General features: G+C 38.9%; 1 protein-coding gene across 1 annotated transcript in view; it reads right to left on the minus strand.

Annotated features, from left to right (window-relative positions):
* Positions 1 to 658: 658 nt before the first annotated feature.
* Positions 659 to 22,325, minus strand: part of CAMK4 (calcium/calmodulin dependent protein kinase IV) — a 152,446-nt gene continuing 130,779 nt past the window's right edge. The window contains exons 6-11 of the mRNA XM_062513013.1: positions 14,154 to 14,244; positions 12,291 to 12,365; positions 8,814 to 8,889; positions 5,014 to 5,140; positions 3,352 to 3,504; positions 659 to 826 (exon numbers count right to left, since the gene is read on the minus strand). Coding sequence (XP_062368997.1) covers positions 659 to 826; positions 3,352 to 3,504; positions 5,014 to 5,140; positions 8,814 to 8,889; positions 12,291 to 12,365; positions 14,154 to 14,244 — 690 coding nt within the window. The remainder of the gene's footprint in view (positions 827 to 3,351; positions 3,505 to 5,013; positions 5,141 to 8,813; positions 8,890 to 12,290; positions 12,366 to 14,153; positions 14,245 to 22,325) is intronic.

Below are 22,325 nucleotides of genomic sequence, written 5' to 3' on the forward strand. Positions count from 1 at the left end.
AGTAATTTTGGTTATTATTAAAATATTGTATATAAACAGGAAAAGTCAGAATAAGGCATTCTCAATGCAAGCTTGAACAATGTACATTTTCATTCCCAGTGGAGTGGAATGTTGTTTTTTGTTGTTGCTTTATTTGGTTTTGTCTGTGTTTTTTTCATGTAAATCCCCAAATACTTTTTCAATTTTACAGATACAAAACATTATTTCATAGATCAGTTTTAAAAGCAGTGGTTTGTTATTTCCTTCCATTTTGTCTGCTGAAGGACTATGAACCTGGAAGGAAAAAGTTCAAAGAAACTCACAACATAGATAAGACGCCTACTTCCATAAAACCAAACAAAATAGCATTTTGTTTCAAATGCCACCTAGGAACACGAAATAGATGAAGTATACACATTATGGTAGATAGTTAATAATCCCCATGTTTTCACCTGCCGCTATTAACTGCAAATGACACTGTTTCCATGACATGCCTAATGGAACAGTTTATTATTTTCATAAACAGTCACATGCACTGAAGGTAGGATCACCAGGCGGGGCCAGTGGCACCCTGAAGCAGAACCAGAGAGGCCAAGCTTACTAATCTCTCTTGCTGGATGAGAAGGTAGCTGGTGTATGAAATGACACATCCTGGCCAACACGAGCGAGCAGCATCGACCTAAGGCATCTCTTCTGGAGCCACTGCTGCTGCTTCCCGAGTGGGCTCCTCCACGGGCTGGGTGTCCTGGGTGGGTGCAGGGCTGTGGCCAGGCTTGTGGCCATCATGGGTGCTGTGACTGCCGGCGCTGCCGAGGCGTGTGGAGGCCACCACGGCTTTCACTGCGGCCTGGGAGAGAGAGGACCAAGCAAACATTCCTTAGAGGGCACTGCTCCGAGAGGGAATGCAACTGCATTTAGTTTTCCTGGGAATGCCACATTTGGATACCTGCCTGGGTCGGATGGGTTTAGGAGGCCATCTGGAATACTGGATTGAGGTTTAAAATTGCTGCTTTCACAAGGTTACAGGTTGGGTGGCATGAACACAACTTTTTTTTTCAGGTATACCTGCTGCTTGTCTTTATTTTATTTTTTTTTAGAAATTGCTTCAGGTGTCCCGTGTTGAAGTTGGATGGCAGAAAAGAAAGTAATCATGTACTGTCATAATAATAACAGTATTATCACTGATTATTCCATGAAAATTTCATGAAGGAACACAATATTTATCACTATTCCAAGCAAAATGTTGGGCAGCACGTGGATAACTTCCTAAGTATATATATAAATACACACTGGGAGTAGGCTTTCATATCACATGAAATATCACAAAATGCAGACACCCATGAAGACAGTTATATTAGCCCTTCCCTTGAAGAGTTTTATTGCCTGAAGAAAGCCAGACATACAGAGGTGAGGAAAATAAATGCTAATTTCTGTGTGTGACAATTCAAGCTATTTTTGGCTTGGCAGCTTTTGCTTAGTCTTCAAAGAAGTGGGTCTGCAGGAAGAGATGAAGAATATAGCAAGTTTTGTGGATTCTTTGGAGAGGTAATCACACACAAAAACAACTACACACATAAAAAGGAAACAAATAAAAATCTCCCAAAAAGAAATAAAGGGGGAAAAAGAAAATGTTAATGAGAAATATATAACAGAAACCATCTCAATAAAAAAAAAGAATCAGCTACAACAGATTATGAAGATATACTATAAGTCGTAAACCAAAGAAAGTGGCAAGAATTTTGAGAGACTAGACCTTGTAAAGGAAAAATCATAGATATCCATACTAGTGGTGACAGGACTTTGGAAAACTGATTGCAAACAGAACAAGCCACTCAATGATACTATAATGTCTAAAGGCACTTTCAATGTAATTTACTCTCACAAGTAGTTTTGGATATTTATAAAATAAATTCAAGACAGCCTGTGAGAAACCAAATCCTGACTGAGACCTTTAGAGTTACTCTTTAGAATTTGTCTTAACATAAAGAAAGCCTGCTGATGGGACTTTCATGTTGGGAAAGAGGAGATAATTACGTATTATTCTTACTAACAAAACAACAGCTAAAATGTGTACTCACTACTTTGCTGTCTGCTTTGGTTTTACTTTTTTGACCAGGAATTGTCTAAGGTTTATGGTTTCTTTTACGTATTTGTGGAAAATTATTAACTCCACAAGACCTGTTAACTTTAATCAATCCTCTTAATAATTGGAGATTTATTTATTTATACTTCTCTTTAGCAGAGAAGGACTGAAATAAACTTATAAAAAGTGATAGTTCATAATCACAAAAGAATAAATTCATTACCATAAGGGTCTAAATAAAATGAGCTTCAAAAAATATCTCTGGTGTAAAAATATAAAGAAAATAAAATCAAAACATCAATGTGAATTATATCTACAAACTCTGAGAGTGCTGTAAATGACAAAACAAACTTCTTTGCCCTGTAGAGATTCTCTGCTACAGTTCTCTGTTAAAAAAAGGTAGCAAAGCCAAAGTTAAGGCTCAGGATCTTTTTTTAAATTGTTTTTTCTATGGAATATATTAAAGCTCTCAGTTAGGTTGCTTTTTATTCTTATTCCCCAGGGCTACCAGGGCAGCTTAATGTAGCTGTTGCTAACAATTTCTGTACTGAAGTATCCCTGGAATTATCTCCAGGGATATCTTTAAAAAATCTTTAAAAACTGAAAAACAGATTTGGGGAGAAAAAGGTTTCCTGATACTACATCGGTCAGGTGCCCAGATGCCTACTGTATGCACCTAAAGATGTTTCCCTGCTTCATCCCATGGTAGATATGTAGACAGGATGGTAAAGGAGCATCCCTGGTGAGATTTTGTGGACCTACACATCTGAAATGGGGACTCTAGTTCATACAGAAGGATGGTGAAACCTCCTGCTGTGTATTGATAGCTACAGGTAACTCAGGGTGGGTTAGGGATCAAAAATGCTTTAATAGATTAATTTCCTTCTAGATTTGTGGATGCTCATTGAGAAATTACTCAGGATGTTGTTCTTTCTGGACAGTATTCTAAGGATACACCAGCAGTAGAGGATAGATGGATGGACAGAATCAAGAAATGAAGAAGGGAATAAAAGATTGAAAGTAAGGACTTTGTGAAAGACATGTACATCCTCAGCAGTCCCATCTATGTAGATAGCATTTTAAATAAACTTCACACACTTTTATTTGTTTGGCTTCAGTCACTGACGGAATCAGCTTCCAACTTCTTCATTCTTCATCAGACATCTTAAATAAAAGGCTTCCATTACACCATGGAAGATTGTCCTCAAAAATGTGCAAGGTTTCTGAAAGGCTACTAATTTAATTGCATGCTTTCATAGCCAAAACAGAGACTATGAGCAGAGACTTGCCTTAAGTTTACGCCGGGCATTGAATTCTTGAAGTTTCTTTTGTGCATTGTCCATATGTGCAAAGTTTATTGCCTTCCCTGTGACCCATGGGTGCTGCAAAGCCTGTAGAGTCGTAAGGCGTTTCTTGGGGTCTAAAACAATCAACTTTTTAACCTGCATCACAAGGAAGAAATAAAAAAGAATGTCAACCTTACTCTTCATTTGAATTTACCTAGTTTTGCATTTGGGGGCTCTGGTCCTGGTTTGGGGAGCATCTTAGGTGAGACATCTAAGAAGCCAACAAGAATTTTCATTTGTGTCTTTGCAAGTATTTTGCTTCTAGCATTTCTTGGTTCTCCATAAATAACATCTGATTAAGACAGCCACTAAGTCAGAAGAGAGAAGAGAAAGAATCAACTGGTTACCAACATATTAAGGGTATATGCCAATGCAGATGACCTGTATCTATCATAGGCTCTTTCATGTCTGAATTGTCAGAAAAACCCTACGAGATTTTTAAAATCTCTGAGCAGTATCTCTACTTTTGGATTTGGAAAAATTTTAAACTGGATTAGAAAGTTTAAATTATGCATATGCAGCTCATGCAGATTTGTACCACACAGTCCCTTGTCAGGTGTATCACAAAGGAAATGTTTCTTTCAGTCACTGTAAAACCTCATGTGCACATAAAAGAAAAAAATGCACTGTACAAGTGTTTCTGTCTTAGCCCACTCCGAAACTAATGTTGTTTACACCACTTCTTCTATCACCAATGCCAGCAAACCTGGACTTCTACAAACAGGACAGTCATTTTTGGGAAAATGACACTGCAAACATACCCCTGGAACTGGAGGTGGTCCTGCTGGACACAAAGTCTGTCCAGTCAAGTGACATTCCATGGGTTTTATTGTATCTCTGGAGAAGCAGTGTTTCAAAAAAAGAAGGAAGGTAATAATGGAGTAACAAAGTGCACAGATGGCACTCTGCAGAGCCACACTTACCCAGCTCTCCCAACTGCAGACCCTCTTGGAGCTGAGTGCAAGTGATGGCACAGGGCTCCACTGCTTGGGTGTGCCCAAGGGTGAGGGAAAATTTGCTTTAGGATTTTCTGAACTCTCCCTATAAAGAGCTTTTAAAGAAACTTGGTGTACTGAAGTGCATGCAGGAGCACAGTCATTATGGTGAATATTTGCTGTGTCTCCAAGGAAAACCTTGAGTTAAAGCAAATCACTTTGACTGAACACTGAAAAAGTATGTCAGAAAAAGCAGTGGGGGTGGGGGGGGGGAGGAAGTTTCATTCCTCTTCATATTCTTCCCCAAAATTCAGGCTTGAAAACTGCACAAAAAGAAGGGCTTGTTTCTACATTCCCCTGAAGGTGTTTGACCGGAAAAGAGGAATGGTGAAACACTTCAGAGGTGGAAGGAAAGGCAGCCATACATGAACACTGTGACAGCTGCCAACAGTCTATGGCTTACTTCATAGAAGAACTTGAATATCCATATTCTGAGTGTGAAATTACAGCACTGGGCTAACAGGGGATATCAACAACACCATAATATAGAAAAGACAAGAGGAAACAATTATGAACAATTAATTAACCAATTATTCTGCCCCCACCCCAAAATGGACTCTTTCTTGTTGGCAGAAATACTAAATACTCGTCTCATTCATGCTTTACTTACTAAATCCTTGGCATTTAGAGACACATCATCCCACCAGGGGGACACAAAGTCATATTCACAGCTCAGGATTCTCTTAAACATATACTGATCTCCCCTTTCATCATAAAATGGTTCAAAGCCACAAAGTCTGAAAGGATAAAAAAGAAATTAATTTATCAAAGTTTAATCAGTCTTGGATTATTAGAAACAGCTCATGGTAGTTTTTTCCCCTACTTTGTGTCCTGTAGATCACTTTGGGTGGATGTACTGGATGTACAGACCTGGATGTACTCCTGGACTCCTAATTCTACAGAGCAGAGAGAAATGCAGTCGTAAGTATTCTTAAGCACTGGGAAAGGCATTCCTAATTGTAATTTTCTTATTTTCACATGTGTTTAAATGGAACTATTAAAACAGTATCATAGAGCATTTATCAGAATCCCTGTAATTCTTGCCAGAGGAATAGGAATTAGCTGAGGAAATCCATCTTACATGTGAAGTCAGAAGTTTTTATATATCCAGTTAGGACTGATTTTTAGTCATGTTCATCTCTGTACATTTTTTCATTCTATCAGCCACAATATGTAAAAACATTTGGTAAATTTTCATTATCAGCCCTCATCTTTACTTAGGTAACCTACATAAAATCTAGATTGTGACCTCACCAATGACTGTTTATAAATATATTGAATAACAGAGATTCCAGCAGAGATCCACCCTGCTGGCCCCAGGGAAAGCAGACTCATAGATGTGGTTTCCATTTGTATAATGTCCTTTTTTATCGCTTCACTGCACTTTAATCATGCCTGTGCATATAATCATATTTTTAAGTGAATTTCCTGTTCAGCCAGTATGTGATCTGAGCTTAACAGAGAAAGTCTACCTGCTCCTCTGCCTCCAGAAAATGCAATAAACAGTAAGATGATGAGAGGGAAACAAAAGCAGATCTAAAGACTAAGACAGCAAGTCTAGAAAAGCATTTTAACTTTTGTGGTTTTAAACACAATATGCTTACTGTTCTGAAAAAGGAGGATGAGGTTCAAGGAAGAAATGTGGTTTGGGGAGTGGTGCATAGCTGTGGGTGGAACAGCTGCATCACATTCCACTGCTGAAGAGGAGAAACACCTCATTGCAAGCACATTTCGGGACCATTTTTTTTCCCAAGTCTGGCAGAGTTGTATAAAAACACAAGGATCCAGCCTCCAAACCTTGAACTTCAGTAGGTGGTGGCCAGCCAGACCCCCTCTGCTGCTCCCCTCCTGTTTGCTGCCTCCCCATCACCATTTCTGGGCTTACAGCAAGTCCCAGCTGTCCACATGGAACACCCCTGAGCAGGGCCCATCACAGGTTCAGCCCAAACTGCATTTTGGATCTGGGTAACTGATGACAATAAGAACATGCTTAAGCCTTGCTGTGACTGTGTTGGAAGCCTCCTCAGTGAACTCTCTGTTTTCACTCTATTATCACCTATTGTTTTCCTATTAACAATTTCAATAAATATGCTTCTACTTAAAAATCCATTTCAGTAGACAGATTCTTTTGGGTTTTTTTGCTACATGTCAAAATACATGAGTAAATCAAGAGGCATGATTTCAAATTAGATTAATTAAATCAGTGCAAGACCTAGTGTGGGTACTCTTGATTTCGATTTCATTTTATTTTGAAATAATATTCTATTATTGTGATTCACTTTAAATCAGCTACCTACAAATAAAGGAAGTCAATGAAAGCAGCTTAAAAATAACTAAAAATGGCCAGATGGTGTTTTGTGTCCTTTAAAGTAACTTAGCAAAATAACACCTTTAATTAAATTAACATAATTTTGACTACAGGCAAAGCCTCTATATTTGTTGACCACTGTCTGCAACTCAAACATTCAGAAGGATTTCTAAGCTGCTTTAGAAATACAAAAGGACTACTCTTCCTGACTTTTAAAACTAGATGTAGCTTCCCTCAAATTATGACAGTTATCACCAACAGGTCTTAATATAATTTGCCACAGGAAAAACTGTTCTGTCAAAATATGTGTCAGGGTTTTTTTAATCAAATGGCAAGTCCACTTTGATTAATGGCAAGATACAGCTTTATGCAGATCCTTTGTAACATGGTTGTTAACTCCTACATCTGCTCCGTTTTGAGGGGACATACAGGAATTTAATTTTTTTTTTTTCCTTTATGTAAGTGGGTTTCCTTTACAAAAATATGAGACTGAGATGTGCAGCATTGTCCTCTGGGCTCCAGAATAAATGAGTTAGTAATTCTGCATGTAGCTTTCTGGTCTCAAGTTTCTAATCCATCAGACATATTGATCCACAAAGCTTTACACACAACAGAAGAGTTTTAAATGCTGAGTACTGTTAAAACTAAATGGAAGAGACAACCAGGTGGATTTTTGCCTGTCTTGTTCCTGTAGATCAAATTAGATTTTGAGGTGGGAGTAGGACAGGATTGGAATGAGGAAGAATAGAAGAGTATCTACAGTCATGCAGCCCCATCCAGGGCAGGAACTCACACACTTGTATTTATGCACATGCAGAGGTTTAGTGTGGCTTGGGAGCATTCTCTGAACAGTTGGAAGGTTTTGAGAAGCTGCATATAGAAAATGCTACTCCAGATACTCAGATAGGAATTGTCTGGAGTTTGGTTGGAGCCTCCCTACACTTGAAAGCAAGTTCTGCTTAAGAAAGCTTCTTTGTTTGAAGTCCAACAACTTCATTAAGCCTTGAATAACTAGGAAAGGCCATAACTTAATTTAGGTGGCTTTGTAAAGGGACAACAAAAGTCACCTCTCCAGTATTAGGGATCATCTTGCTGGCAAATTTCACATCTCTCTGTCATGACTGGAAACCTTAAGAGCAACAAGAAATGAGCACCTGGTAGGCAGTATCTGAGATATCATCTTCAACACAAGATCTGGATCTTAAACCAAACCTTGAAACAAAGTAGACACATTTAAAAAGAAGCAAATAACAAAATTGCAAATAGGATTATTGCAGCCTATTACTTAGAGGTAAGCAAAAGAAGACCTGTAAACTATTTGAGGCTTATGTGCAGAATAAAAAGATTAATGTTTTCTGACATTACCATCAGAGTGGTTATATATCCCTACATGGACTTTTAGTATAAACTTTAGAGAATCTAATTATTTCTTTTACAAAAGATGAAAATCATTGTTATTGCACACTGTACTTGCTTGACAATGCAAGTAGTAGGGAACGGATAATGGCCCACATGTATAAAATCCTCCATATCTTTAAGGTATATGTGCAAAATCTCATTTTCTTCTCATAAAAGGCATCCTAGAAATATGCAACTACACAAGCTGTCTTAGCATTGTCATTGCCAAGTCTCATAATTAAGTCTCATAATTATTCATAATTATTCTCCCATAAAGAAGAGAGTCAATACATCATAGACAATTTTCCCTTCTCAATAATCTTCATTTGAAAGGTTCAGCCAATACAATAAAGTAATTCTTTATTTACAATTACAGTTCTTACAAATTGAATCATGGCTAGCCACAGTAAGACTTAGACACAAATGCCTATTCAAAACAAGGGTTTGGAGCTTTTGGTCTGTACTCATTCACATTAATAGCATGATTCTGCACAGATCTTGCTGCTGTTCAGGAAGAAGTTTTATATTTATCAAATGTTTAAACCAAGTGTTTTGCCACACTTCTCTAGGACTTACTTCAGTAAAGTTAGGAATATAGTAATCAAAGTTCAGGATCTTGTCCTTTCCAATGGCACAGCTCATAGTGTTATGAAATCCTGTGGGTGCTAAAAAGTGAACCTCTCTGTAGCACTGTCTGCACTTACAGGATGTAGGTGATAATCCCCAGGGACCACATGTCCACCTCAGGGCCATAGGCACATCCCCGTAATATCTCTGGTGCTGCAGAGGACAAAACATCTGTCAGTAACACAAAAGCTGAGTGAAGAAGTAACAGTCACAAAATCAACTGAAGTCCATGCACAGTCATGTCTTCCATAAAAAGTTAGAACTGCCCATTTAAGTCCTTAATTAGGCAAATTATCCCCTTCACTGAATATAGAAGAAGAGAATTCATACCCAAGCAGAGCCAGAACAAAATGAGAAGTGTACTTCGGTTTAAAATTGTTTTTTACATTTGAGAAAGGAACCACAGAAAGCTACAGCTGCACTGGAGCTACAATGTGACCAGGAAAGTGGTGCTTTAACTTCAGTATTTTACTTAATGTTTTCATAAATACATCAATAACAAAAGTGGGGCCAGTGAAAATGTCAATCCTTTCTTGGATGCACAGGCAAACAGTGGAACCAAGGACGAGGAAAAGGCTGAGGTACTTAATGGATTCTTTGTCTCAGTCCTCAACAGTAAGGCCTGTTTATCCTCAGGGAACAAGCCCCTGGGCTGGCAGACAGGGACAGAGAGCAGAACAGATCCTGTGCAATCCAGAAGGAAGGAGGCAGTGACCTGCTGAGCCACTTAGACACTCACAAGTCCATGGGACCAGGTGGGATTCATCCAGTGGTGCTGATGGAGCTGGTGAAGGAGTTTACCAAGCTGCTCTGCATCACTGATCATCAGTTCTACCTAACTGGGGAGGTCTCACACGATTTGGAGGTTGGCTGATGTGATATCCACCCACAAGAAGGGCTGGAAAATGGATGCAGGGAAGTACAGGCCTGTGAGCCAGACCTTAGTGCCAGGGAAGATCATGGAGAAGATCACCTTGAATGTGATGACACAGCACAAACAGGACAGTACAAGGGATCAGGCACAGCCAGCAGGGACTCAGGAATGGCATGTCCTGCTGAACAACCTGATCTCTTCTGTGAGCAGGTGACCCACCAGGTGCATGAGTGGAGGGCTATGGATGTTGTCTGTGGGGACCTGAGTAAAGCATTTGGCACTGTCTCCCACAAGGTTCTTCTGGAGAAACTGGCTACTCATGGCTTGGATAGGTGCTGTGTCACTGGGTGAAAAACTGTCTGGACATCTGGATGGACCCTGGGAGTGGTGGTGAATGGAGTTAGATTCTGCTGGTGGCTGGGCACCAACCAGTGGAGTGCCCCAGGGCTCAGTGCTGGGACCAGTCCTGTTCTACATTTTATCCTGGTCTGGATGAGGGGATCAAGAACACCCTCAGTCAGTTTGCAGATGACACCAAGTCAGGTGGGCACTAGGAAAAGTCTAGAGAGGGATGTGGACAGTCTGCATCCATGAGACAAAGCCATGAGGTTCAATGAGATTGAGGGTCAGTCCTGCCTTGGGCCACAGAAACTCCCAGCAGTGCTACAAGCTGAGGAAAACTGCTCAGCAGGAAAGGACCTGGGTGTGTTGGTTGACAGTGGCTGAGCACAAGCTAGCTGTGCTCAGGTAGGCAAGAAGGCCAAGGACATCCTGGCCTGTGTCAGCAATAGTGGGGTAGTGAGCATCACTCCTGTGCTGGGCACCAGTAAGGTCACACCTCAAATGTTTTGTCCAGTTTGGGGCCCCTTACAGCCAGGAGGACTTTGAGGGGCTGGAGCATGCCCAGAGAAGGGCAATGAAATTGGTGAAGGTACGGAGAATAAACCCTAAGCGGAGCAGCTGAGGGAGGTGTGAGTGTTCAGACTGGAGAAAAGGAGGCTCAGGCAGTCTCTACAACTACCTAGATGGAGGCTGTGGTGGGGTGAGGGTTGGGTTCCTCTCCCACATAACAATGATAGATCAAGAGAAAATGGCTCATGCTTCACTATGGAAGGTTGAGGTTGGACATTAGGAAGGACTGTTTTACAGAAAGGGTGGTTAAGCAGTGGAACAGGGTGCCCAGGGAGGTGGTGGAGCCACCATCCCTGGAGGTGTTCAAGGAACAACTGAACATGTGCCAACAACTTAGTGCCATGATTTAGTGAGCATGGTAGTGTTCAGTCAAAGGTTGAAGTTAATCTTGGAGGTTTTTTCCAACCTTAATGGTTCTATGAGTCTATTTACTTGGCACTTTATTTAGGCTTTATTTTTGATATTCTGTTTTAGTTGGAAGGAAAGACAGACCATTTCAGGCAGTTGCTTCTGCTGCAGTGAGGAGCAGACAGAAAGGCCAGGCAGTTTTGGGGGACTCCAACTCTGCAACAGTAAACAGGAGTCAATATATGCCCAAGCAGCTTGACAGTCATAGCTTGAGGAGCCTGGTCCAACTGGATCTGTGATGCACGTGGGATTACTGCCACATTTCTGGAGCACAGTGGGCTGGCTGTACCTACAAGCATCAATGCAATCTCTTCCCCTTCCCACATTACACTTGCGCAGCCATGAACAGAAGGGCTTTTAGTATTTTTTAATATTTCCAGAAGTTTGCTTTTGGTGAATGGATTGGTCCAACACATTGCTGAGTTTAGATGTTGCCTGTAATGGACTGTTCAAGAATCATTGCTTTCCACTGGCTTGATTTTTGTGCTACTAGCAGAAATCACTTATGCTCTTCTTATTAAGTTCACTGAAGGCACAACATTGCAGCAAACTAAGTTTTCTGTGACCATCTTCTTGACTTCAGTCCTCTGCATCAATCTCCACATCCCAAGGACTGTAGATGTAAAGTCTCGATGCCAAAGTATTCAGACTCCAGTATGTATTTTTGTTACTGTGTCCTTTCTGGAGAAGCTGTTGATAGATAGGTGGGCAGGATGTGGGAGCTTGCAGCCCAGAACCATCAATTATTCATAGTTTAATTTGGCACTTAAACAATATTTCTCCTGGGTTTCCTCCAATTCTGGAAAGTAATGCTTGACTATTTTCCGGACACCAGGATTTCTGCATGGTCAGTTAACTTGAATTGTAAATCAAGGATTTCTATAGGCACATAACTGTAGGCATAAAGCTCCTTCCCTTCTCTGCAGAAATATTCAGCCTCAATCCTTCCCACCAAGTCAACATAAATCTGAGGGCTCTTTTACAGGAATAAGCCTTGTCCTATTTGTAGAGTATATGAAGATGGGCATAAAAAGGGCTAAGCACCAACTATGAATGTGTGGCATTGGCAGTATAACTGAAGAACAAGAAAGAAAGACAACCAGAATATTAATAGCTTATATGTAAAATACAGTTTTATGAAACTAACTGGACTGGAATTAGGTGCTGCTCTAAAGCAGACTCAGAACGTGTGTATGCTTTGCAGGCAATGTCATACAAGGTAATGGACAATGACAATGTCACCTGAGTTGTATTATCAGCTGTTCTACGAGGTAACAGTGTGATCTCATGGTCTTATCAGTGTCCTCTTTCCTTTGACTCTACAGTTATAAAAGCAAATGTAAGTAACAAAGCAACATACCACAGTACCCTGGAGTTCCACAAACTGTCTTCATGGTCACATGACCTTCCACAATCTTGGAAAGTCCAAAGTCAGCTGTTAAGATGGTTTGGGAATATTAATGTTCTTACTCCCTGTAATAACGTGGGGTTTTACGATGTATATGCAATTAAATAAACATTTATATGTTAAATTAATGGTATTGACATTTCCATAAGTAAGCATTGATTCATTAATCTACCCATGCTGCATTCCAGAAGCAAATTTTGCTGTACAAATGAGTATTCCTGTCTCCTGCTTGACAGAAATGTAGCTTGTATTTTATTTTGAAAACTTCACAAAGCCAGTACAGTGGGAGACCTAAGGGCATACAAGCAGAGATCCAGAAATTTATTCAGTTATATATTCAGTTTCCACTCTGTGAGTAATCCAATAAAATTATTGGAACTATTTTGGGTTGCTTTTTTAGTCAAGGGTCAGAGTATGTAGTCTTTGCAAGACAAAATCCCAGCAGTATTTTGATAAAAGGTTCTAGGGGGGAAAAGATGGTGACAGAAGTATTGATCATCCTTTCTCCAATGTTTCCACCCTGAATTACTATTCACAGAGTAAGGGCCTAAGTGACAATTTGCACTGTACTTTCACGACTCTTCTACAAAAGTCATAAAAATTGAAGTGTTCACAACTCTTTTTTTCACCGAGAATAAAACAAGCTTATTCAAATTCCAGTTTAGGTGATGAAACTCACCTTTGCCTTAAAAGCACAAAATAAAAGTACTTGATTTTATTTGTTAGACTGAATATAAAAAGAAATGTTTTGATTCAAGATCAGCATAAAAATAGGCCACTTGATCCTAAATGGTTATCCTTTTTGCATTATTACTTAGCTAATTGGAAATGCAGTTTACTTTTATAAACACAGCCACTCATTGTAAACTGGATTTCAATTTAGATAACGCAATGACCTCACCAGGAAGATGAAGAATCAAGGCATTTAGGAAACGCTTCAAAAGCCCTACACAATCTGGATGTCAAACCAAAGCCACTGGAACTGCATTAAATTATCAAGTTTTGAGCCTTTCCAGGAAATAGAAGAATTAGGGAAGATATAAATTAAGATACCATCACTCTGAGAATCAAGACATTCCTATAAATTTATCCAAAATTGCTTGAGGCCAGTTCATGGAAATTTGGCTCCAGAAACCCATGATGAGCATCAGCCTGATGAACATGGAAACACTCATTCCTAAGGGAGCATCAGGTGGTATTTTCAAACTCAGAAGCCTTGCAGAGATGCTCCTTGTTGCTCAAGCAATAACAAGGCACGTCCAAAATTTTTGGAGGTCATACCCTTTGGAAGTGTCTGCCATCTCCAACAGAACTGGCACTATACATTCCTGATCAGGGGAGCTTTGTCCCTCAGCACCCATGCCTCAGAGTTTCCCTGTGCTCTTTTCAAAGAACTCTCCATGTCCCTCAAATCTGCCTTAGAAACAAGTCAGCCTTGCTCAGTTTGCTTTCTACCACTTACCTGCACATTTTTATTTTCACACCAATGCATCTTTTCCTCTGCTACTAGTTTAACAGAAAAAAGGGGCATAGAAGTGGTGCACAAATTTCTGCTGTTCTCATGATCCTTCTTGCTCCCAGTGCTTTAATCTCTGCCATGTTCCACATAATTTTGGCTATAAATCCTCTAAGCAAGCATCTAGCTTTGCACTGGTTTTGAAACCACCATGTGCAGCTGTGCTGCTGAAGTAATATGCTTCTCATTAAGCACTGGTTTCAAATTGGGTGATAATGAGATGCATATACTCCAAACTTCAGTTAGAACATATTACTGATGCAAAGACATCAGGGAATTGCACATTTAATGCTACTCACCAATTTTTAATGGTGCATCTGGTGCTGGTGTTGCATAGAGTAGATTTTCTGGCTTCAAGTCTCGATGCACAATCCCATTTGCATGCAGATACTGAAAAGCAGAAAGTCAAAGCATGTAAGTGGGAACGATCAAGCACGAGTTGATATCTTTTTAATTCTCTATAGCAGCAGATTAATATTTGCTCTGTATGTGACACAGAGTTACTTCACTAATTTTCGGCAGCTCTTTTCTCTGCAAACTTGCTCAATAGGATCCTTGGATTCATACTGTAATTTGAGTAAGAAAATAAAATTAAGACAAAGATAACATCATGTTCATTTGAGAACAAAAACATGTTGGAAAGCATCCTTGAATTTTAATACAGTGGTAGCTCCCAAGAAGCAAACTAATAGATGATGAGATGCCAAAGTCTGGCTCAGAGGAAAGTAGTTTCTGCACATTATTGCATTCTGAGAGACAGGAAAATGGTCACGTAACTACTAAACAAATAATAGACGTATTTAAGTAGAAAGGTGCAGTAGGTTTCCTGGGCCAATTACAAAACACTTGGGGTCCCAAAAATCCATCTGTCTTGTGAAAGTACATACAGTACATGTGAATCCACTCATCACTGAGTGATTCAATGCACTAGTTGAAAGAAACTTTCAATTTGCTCTAATTGAAAGAAAAATTTCTAGAACATATGGCAGCTGCTTATACTGCTATGGACAGAAATAGAAAAATATATAATGTACAATATACTGATAGACATAAAGGGATAAACTAGTGAGAGGAAGTCTGTATTTCTTGGTGATAAAGTATTCACACAAAACTCTGAAGTCTTAGAAGAGAAATGCTTAAGAGTAGAATCACATTACCTTATTCAAAAGTCTCAGTTGCATCTCTCTCAGCTGTGTTTTCACTACTGAAATAACCCAGTCTCTGTGCATATTTATGCAGAAAATGACAAATGGTTGAATATTTACTAGACAACACAGCAATAATGTGCACTTGAGTTAGCATCTGAGGTGAATTCTTGACTATGTATCTCATTGTAATTTTAATTCCTACCAATTGCCAGTGATTAAACAATATTAAGGAGGAATACATTTCTCTGTCCTTGGACATTGTTTTAGTGACACTGTGCTTTTCACATGTGTTTTTCTCACAGTGCAATAAGTGTTTTTTATTGACTTCCCTTGCAATCCTAAAGTCACAGGATTTGTCCTGATGTGGCTTTTAGAAGTCAGCCAAAGACTCTCACCTTACTTCGCAGTGAAATGTAAATGTTTATTCCAGCTGTTTTCTACAGTGAGATAACTAATCAATTATCCAAGGTAAAAAAAGCAAACAACATATGGAAACTGATGTATTGTACACTCGTACATCATTTAATGCAGCCACATCTGCATGACTCCAAACAATTACATCCACCCTACATAAAAAATGTATCTTCATCATGCCAGACATAACTGTAGCAAAAATGTTCCCATAGCATAGCAGTGATGTGTTTGACATGCAGAGGTGATAGTGGCACACAGGGAGTGGACCAAAAGCGATCAGACTGGGGTGGACAGAAAAAGATGTCTGAACTGATCTGTGTTCATGTGCTGCAAATCAGTTTAGCTGCTTCAGTAGGAGTGAGAAGGATTAGACATTTCATGATCACTCAATGGAAAACAAACACTTCTAATTCATCTGCACAAAATATCCTTGACCAAATTTGTGCAGAGGAATGTTCCAGCCAAGTTCGGAGTCTTTTAGCAGGAGTCTTTTTAACACATACCTGTAACCCTAGAAGCATTTTATGCTGTGAGGCTGAAAACATAGACATTTTATTCTCTTTCCAGAAACACATTTTTGTGGGAGGGAATTTTGGGAAAAACTTTAGGATAAGCTGTCCAACTTTTCCTCCTTTTTGAGTCATAAAATGAGACTGGCTTGTGGGGCTCCTTCTCAGACACAGCAAGAACCATAACTGAGAACATCTGCTAACCACACTTGCGCCTCATGACTGACTGACTTTTAAATCAATTTGTATTGAACTTGGAGTGTGAACCCTTTTTTTTTTGCTACAAACTCAGAAAACTCCAAGTAGGAAAATTTCCCTCCTCTGTCCAACCCAGCATTTGCATAAAACTTGTACATGTGGGTGTCCAACAATGAAAACTTCCTCAATAACTTAACCCATGCCTTTCAAAGATTGTCACTGCAATAATCTGAGGTCTCTCTCTCTCACCTGCCCTCATCACAACACCTGCACCTACTCCCTCTTCACCACAACTCCCCTTATCTTCCCAGCATCTAGTGCAGAATTCCTGCCCAGATATTGTGACTCCTCTGACATCTCTCTGTAGCACATAAATCCAGCCATGGTCACACCCTAAAATCAGTCCTTGCTGCTCTTTCCTCTCTCATCCATTGTTTCTCCTGCTTGACTTCATATTAGGGCTGAAACAAGACATGTGCATGGCATGGGATGCCTCATGTTGCCAGCTCCTGGTTTTAACAGACCTACTATTGGCAGCTTGTATCTTTCATTATACATCAAATTTCCTTGAGATTTCCCAATAGCGTCAATAGTTTTGTTGTGAAACAGCAGTCAGAAGGGCAACACAGATTAAAAAAAAACAAAACCAACCCAACTGAAAAAACTCAGTGGCTTTATGGATACTGATACCCTATTCTTCATGAAAGTAGTAGCTAGGCTCATGAATCCCCAGCCCCCTGAGGGGATAGCCAGCTGGCTGGACTTCTGTTAAAGGTGTCTGCGTCAGCCTTGTTAATAAAGGTCTCTAGCAGATGCATTGATGTCCTGTCCTCCAGCCTGACCACCTGTCACTCACTGAGAACATTTCCTGCTCCACAACCTGCTTGCAACACTCATTTTCAGCACTGCTCCCTTACTTAGTTGATACCCCGACACTTACCCATTTCCAAATTTTCATCAGTCCCAGTAGCTCTGCTCCCCATGTAGCATTACAGCTCTGGTTATTGACAGGACTACTACTTAATCTTGTATAAATATGAACAGTATTCTGAGCTAAAGTACCTTGGCTTAGAAACAAGTTCAGTCAAATTAGCATAATCCACTTTGTAAAACAGTTATCTCAATTTATATGTGCTATACTTTGATTGCTCTTGCTTTACTTCTCACATACTGATTTTAATAGAAGTTGTGTTTCTTTGCATAACTTCGAAGACTTTCCCAGTTTCTAGTAGAGAGTTGGGCATTGTGCACTTACATTGTAAGACGGGTGCTTTACTATTTATATGCTATGTGTCTTAATCATTAAATTATGTAATAAAATGAGAGGATCTTGGCCCAGGTATCATGCCAGAGCTGACTTTATGCCTAGGCATTACTGAATTTCATAACTTTTCCCACATAAAAGATATGGATAAAAGATACTTTATTTCTACGGCTGGATGTAGAGTTTGCAAATGCATAGCTCTGCAAAACAGTTTTACACAGCATGCACATTAAAATGTGATCATGATGTGGTACTCTTACTGTAGTTAAAACATCCAGTTTTCACTTTCTTCAGATTTTCAATACAGAATGCCATCCAATAAAAAAACACAAAGATCTCTCAGGTAACCTGGGAGAAAAGTTTTATAACAAAATTGAGTAGCACAGTCTTATTACTTTTTGATAAACTTTGATAAACTTGAGGTCAGACTCAACATGACTCTAGGTTATGCTGAGTCTGACATACAGGTCCTTCTCTGCAGGACTTGCTTAAAATGAAGGCAGCCCTCATCTTGGCCTTTATTCCTGGGGTACACAACAGCAACTCATGACTGAACAATTTCCAAGACTTTAACTATTACTGTAACAGAATGACTCTTTTTCTTTTTTTTTTTCTTTTCCTCTAAGCATTTTTTTCCAAAAATCTCTCACTCTGCTGCATGAAAGTTTCTTTTGTTCTTTATTTTGCTGTTTAATAATTCAGGTACCTATCTATTTTGAAAGATTTTACGGCAAAAGGACAAATGCAAACTGCTTAAAACTCTTGCTCTATCCCTTAATTTTATTTATGGTACCCATTACACAGAACTGTAGAAAAATAGGGCTGTAATGAAACCTGAATCATACATTCCTATCTATGCTCCTTGGCAGCATCAATTACACCTACAACAGTTCAATATATTCTTGCAGACCTCTGCTATTAGAGACTCTACAATTTCCACAAGCAATTTATTACAGGGCTGTGCTTTCCTGACTGTTACAGAGTACCTCCCTGCAACTCACTTCAATTTTTGACAAGAGCAGATGAACCCCATCGCTTTGTTTCCTATACATGGAAGAGGCAGAAAGTAGATTATCTCTTTTTTTTTGCTAGAGCCTTTTGAATATTTGTTACCATGTACACAATCATTCTTCTCTCTAAGACTTTTGTTTAGTCAGTCTTTTCTAGACTTGTGGTTATTCTTGTTTTCTCTTACAGGAAGGTGTCAACCTGCACTAATGTGCTGAAAATGCAAAACTGCATTCCAGTAGTTTTGACCTGACATACTTTATAGAATGTATTAATAAATGTATTTGCCATTTTTTCCAACATATACCACTCCTGTGTGCATTTTGAACTAGTGCAGACTTCAAGTCCTTTCTCTTTTTTCTCCATTGTCCTTGACTGTAAAAAAAGGATATGGAATTTTTAGTTGAAAGTTATTTTGTTCCTAATAAAATAGGAATAAATAAATTAGGTATAAATAATTTTATTCCTAATAAAATTTCCCATTTAAAAGTTATTTTATTCCTAATCCTACTCTAAAAATCTACTTGCAGTTTTCTCCAATTTTATGGTGTACAGAATTTTTATACGTGGATCTTCTATTCCATCATATGAAGTTTCCAACAAAAAACATTAAAAAAGCAGAGCAGGCAAGGCTTCTACTGAACCTCCATGTCTGATCTTCAGATATGCTGATACACATTCTCTCAGCAGAGACAACCAGCCTCTACAACCTTGGCAATATTTTGCAAATTTATTGTAAAACTGTCAGATGAGTGTGACAAAGCTTTACTTACATCAAATAGGTAAAATATTTCTGCTTCTCCCCCACTAACGTGTTTGAAAAAAAAGTCAGACTGATTTGGTATGGCTGTATCTGAACAAAATCCTACCTTGCTAGTGGTGACCTCCATGCATTTTTATCCCCCAGGTGCCCCATTCTTTTCTTCATTCTTTACTTAAAATTTCTGGGGGGACTAAAGTTAATTTCTTCCTTCTTCCTGAAGAAGTGAATACTACATATTTCTGCTTTGCTGTCCAGCCTCCATCAGAAGTGAGTGTTAAAGTGAGTGTCTATTAAATCTAAATTAGGCTTGAAAAGCTTGCTCTTTTATGATTGTACTATGCATGTCACTGGGCGCAAACAATTTAAAAAATATCTAATTTATTTGAATACACACTGAAACTAATTTTTAGCATTCTTTTCTTATTCTAGACTCATTTTTTATAGCTTAGTCACTGCTATTAAATGTGCTAGATATCTGGGTACAGCTGAATATTTAGGGAAACTAGCAGAAAAAAAGAAGACAAGAAACAGTGCTTCCTTCTTCTAGACATCTTTTAATAGATTTCTCTCACCTGTAGCTCCTATGAGGATGATTGAGTTTGCAACTCTTCTTGTCTCATGCTAGATGCATTCTAATTTTCTGCCTTGGTCTTCCTGGATTCAGCCTTTGAGTTCCTGGTGTTATTCAGACTCAGGCATGAAAACCCTGATCTGTTCTCTGCTTCTGTATGTGTCTAACTCCAGGATGGGTTCCTCCTGAGCAGTGACTTCATTCAAGGACTGATGATGGCAGATGTTTTTGTGCATTAGCAGTGGGGAAAAGCTTGCTGTCTGATGTGGCTGGTGCAGCTGTATCATCATAGTAATTTCTATCCAGGATGCTGATAATGTGACAACCGTGATCATGAATACCAGATTCACTCATGCTTCAAAAAGGAAAATTTCCAACCAGTTTCATTGCTTGATAGAATATATTTAGGACTTGCATGTTGAATTCATTACAAAACCAGGACTGTAGGGTTTTGAACCAAAGTCAGCACTGGACATCTCCTGCTATAAATCCAGTTATTACATGCAAAAGGAGCTGAAAACAGGGAGTTTTTTTGCTCCCTTTGCAGGAACATCCAGACTTGCAATTAAGCTCTTTCTGTTGCCCTCACAAAAGCTGCACAAAAGAGTGTCATTGCATAATGAAAGCTACTGCACAGTAATTTGGTTTGATTACAGCAATATACTGTTTGAATGAGGCATGGTTAATTGATACAGATTTTGCATCAGTTAAGAGAAAATTTAAATAAACTTTTAATAAGCCAGAAAGATATTTGCAGAAAAAAAATTCCTGTCTTCTAGTCCTAGAAAGGTGAGTGAGTTCACCTTTTACAAGTCGAATGGGAAAGCCAGTCTCCACCTAAGCAGTGTCTGAAATCATCATTCAGCACAGAATGTACAGAGTACAGAGAAACATTCAAAATATATCTTTGAAAATGTACCTGGAATCCTATATTCCATGTTGGTGTAGACTTTGGAAAACAAGGGTGCATGTGACTTGGGGGAATCAAGAGATCACTAAAATGTTATACAACCTCATGCATGTATTAGCCAATTTGCAATTCACAGATCCAACAACGGCACAGAAGTTACAGATTGATAAGGGGATATGATATGTGACCTGGAGCTACTTTGGGCTTATCCTAGGGCAAACCAGGCAGTTCTTCTGTATCTCAGTTTCCACAGTTTTGAAACTGTTGAGGCATATAAGCTGCACAGATGTCACAGCGACAAGTGCAAAGGGAAATGGGGACACATAATAATTTGTTTTTGAAATGGTGCTGTCACCAGTGAAATCCACGTAAAATTCCCCTACTTCAAATTTGTTAGACTTCAATTAAAATATGTATAGTAATATGACAGCCTGTTTCTGTGCTTCCATTTATCCCTTAGGCAGCACATAACTTTAAATGTAGAACAGTACCTGAAGCGCTATATGCTTTGGCTTTGGAAATTAGATAGCTTTATTTGTGCTGATTATGGAAAAGTGCATTTATCTGACTCTTGCTTACATGGTAAAAACATTATTTAGGGTTAAGTTTTTCTGCAAAATAGAGCACAAGAATGGAAATAGTTTTGAGTACACAGGGATTGTTTTAAGAGGTCTTTCAGAAGTATATGTTAGAATTACTGATTAAAGAAGCAGGAATTCCTACTTAATGTCATAATCCAGCTCCACAGGCATCAACAAGTCTTCAGTAATGAAAGTGTGAGATCAAGTTACAGTTATATACACATTCTTATATCCCCTTTTACACCATTGATTCTGTTAGTCACATTGGTTTTGGGACTGAATGAACAGCGGACCACTTCATTACCACAGAAGACAAAACTAGTATCAATTTATCTTCTGGATGTATCATTTAAGCAAGTTTTGGAATTCAGTGTCTGGATAATAAAAAACCCAAAGATTTAGAAAGACTGCAAATAACAAAAGCTCCTCCAAACATCTTGCAGAAATCTAACTCTTTTCAGTTGTCTTGCTTTTACTGGTTGATCTGGGAGAGAGAAGTATGACATTATGTTTGCTACTTGAGAAACTGACTTCCAAAAATTTTCATAAAACATCAATTTACCTAATCAGATTCATTTAACTTTACTGTGTTAGTGGAACAAAGGATATTTGTCTTTGTAGTTAGCATAAGTATGCACTAACACAAGTAATTTGATTTATAATTTCAGATAAGAAATCTGTGCATTATGAAAAAGAATGAAAGAATGAGGACATGCATCAGCATAGATGAATAAATCCAAATCTTGTTGGTTTTCTTTTTGGTCATCTATGATATTCAGAGTTATGAGATAGGTCAGAAAGAAGGTTTTAAATTAAGCAACTGGGTTATATAAAGTTTCATCTGCATTCCCCACAACTAATTTTCTTTTACATTTGGAAGCATTTTTATCTTTTTGAACTTTCCAGCTTTTAGGAGAGTGATGAAGCCTTATGACGACACTACACTGTGTGTGGTGACAGCAAATCATGTACAGTAATTCCTGTACAATCTGGCATATGTGGGATCCAGGAACACACACACCTTCCCACGTAATTCCCAAACAAGCAGGCTTTGTGCAGAGAGCTAACTGTCTGTAGTGACATGAAATGTTTAAGAGGAGACTCT

This window comes from Cinclus cinclus, chromosome Z, assembly GCF_963662255.1.
Source record: "Cinclus cinclus chromosome Z, bCinCin1.1, whole genome shotgun sequence".
In the NCBI taxonomy this organism is placed as follows: Eukaryota; Metazoa; Chordata; class Aves; order Passeriformes; family Cinclidae; genus Cinclus; species Cinclus cinclus.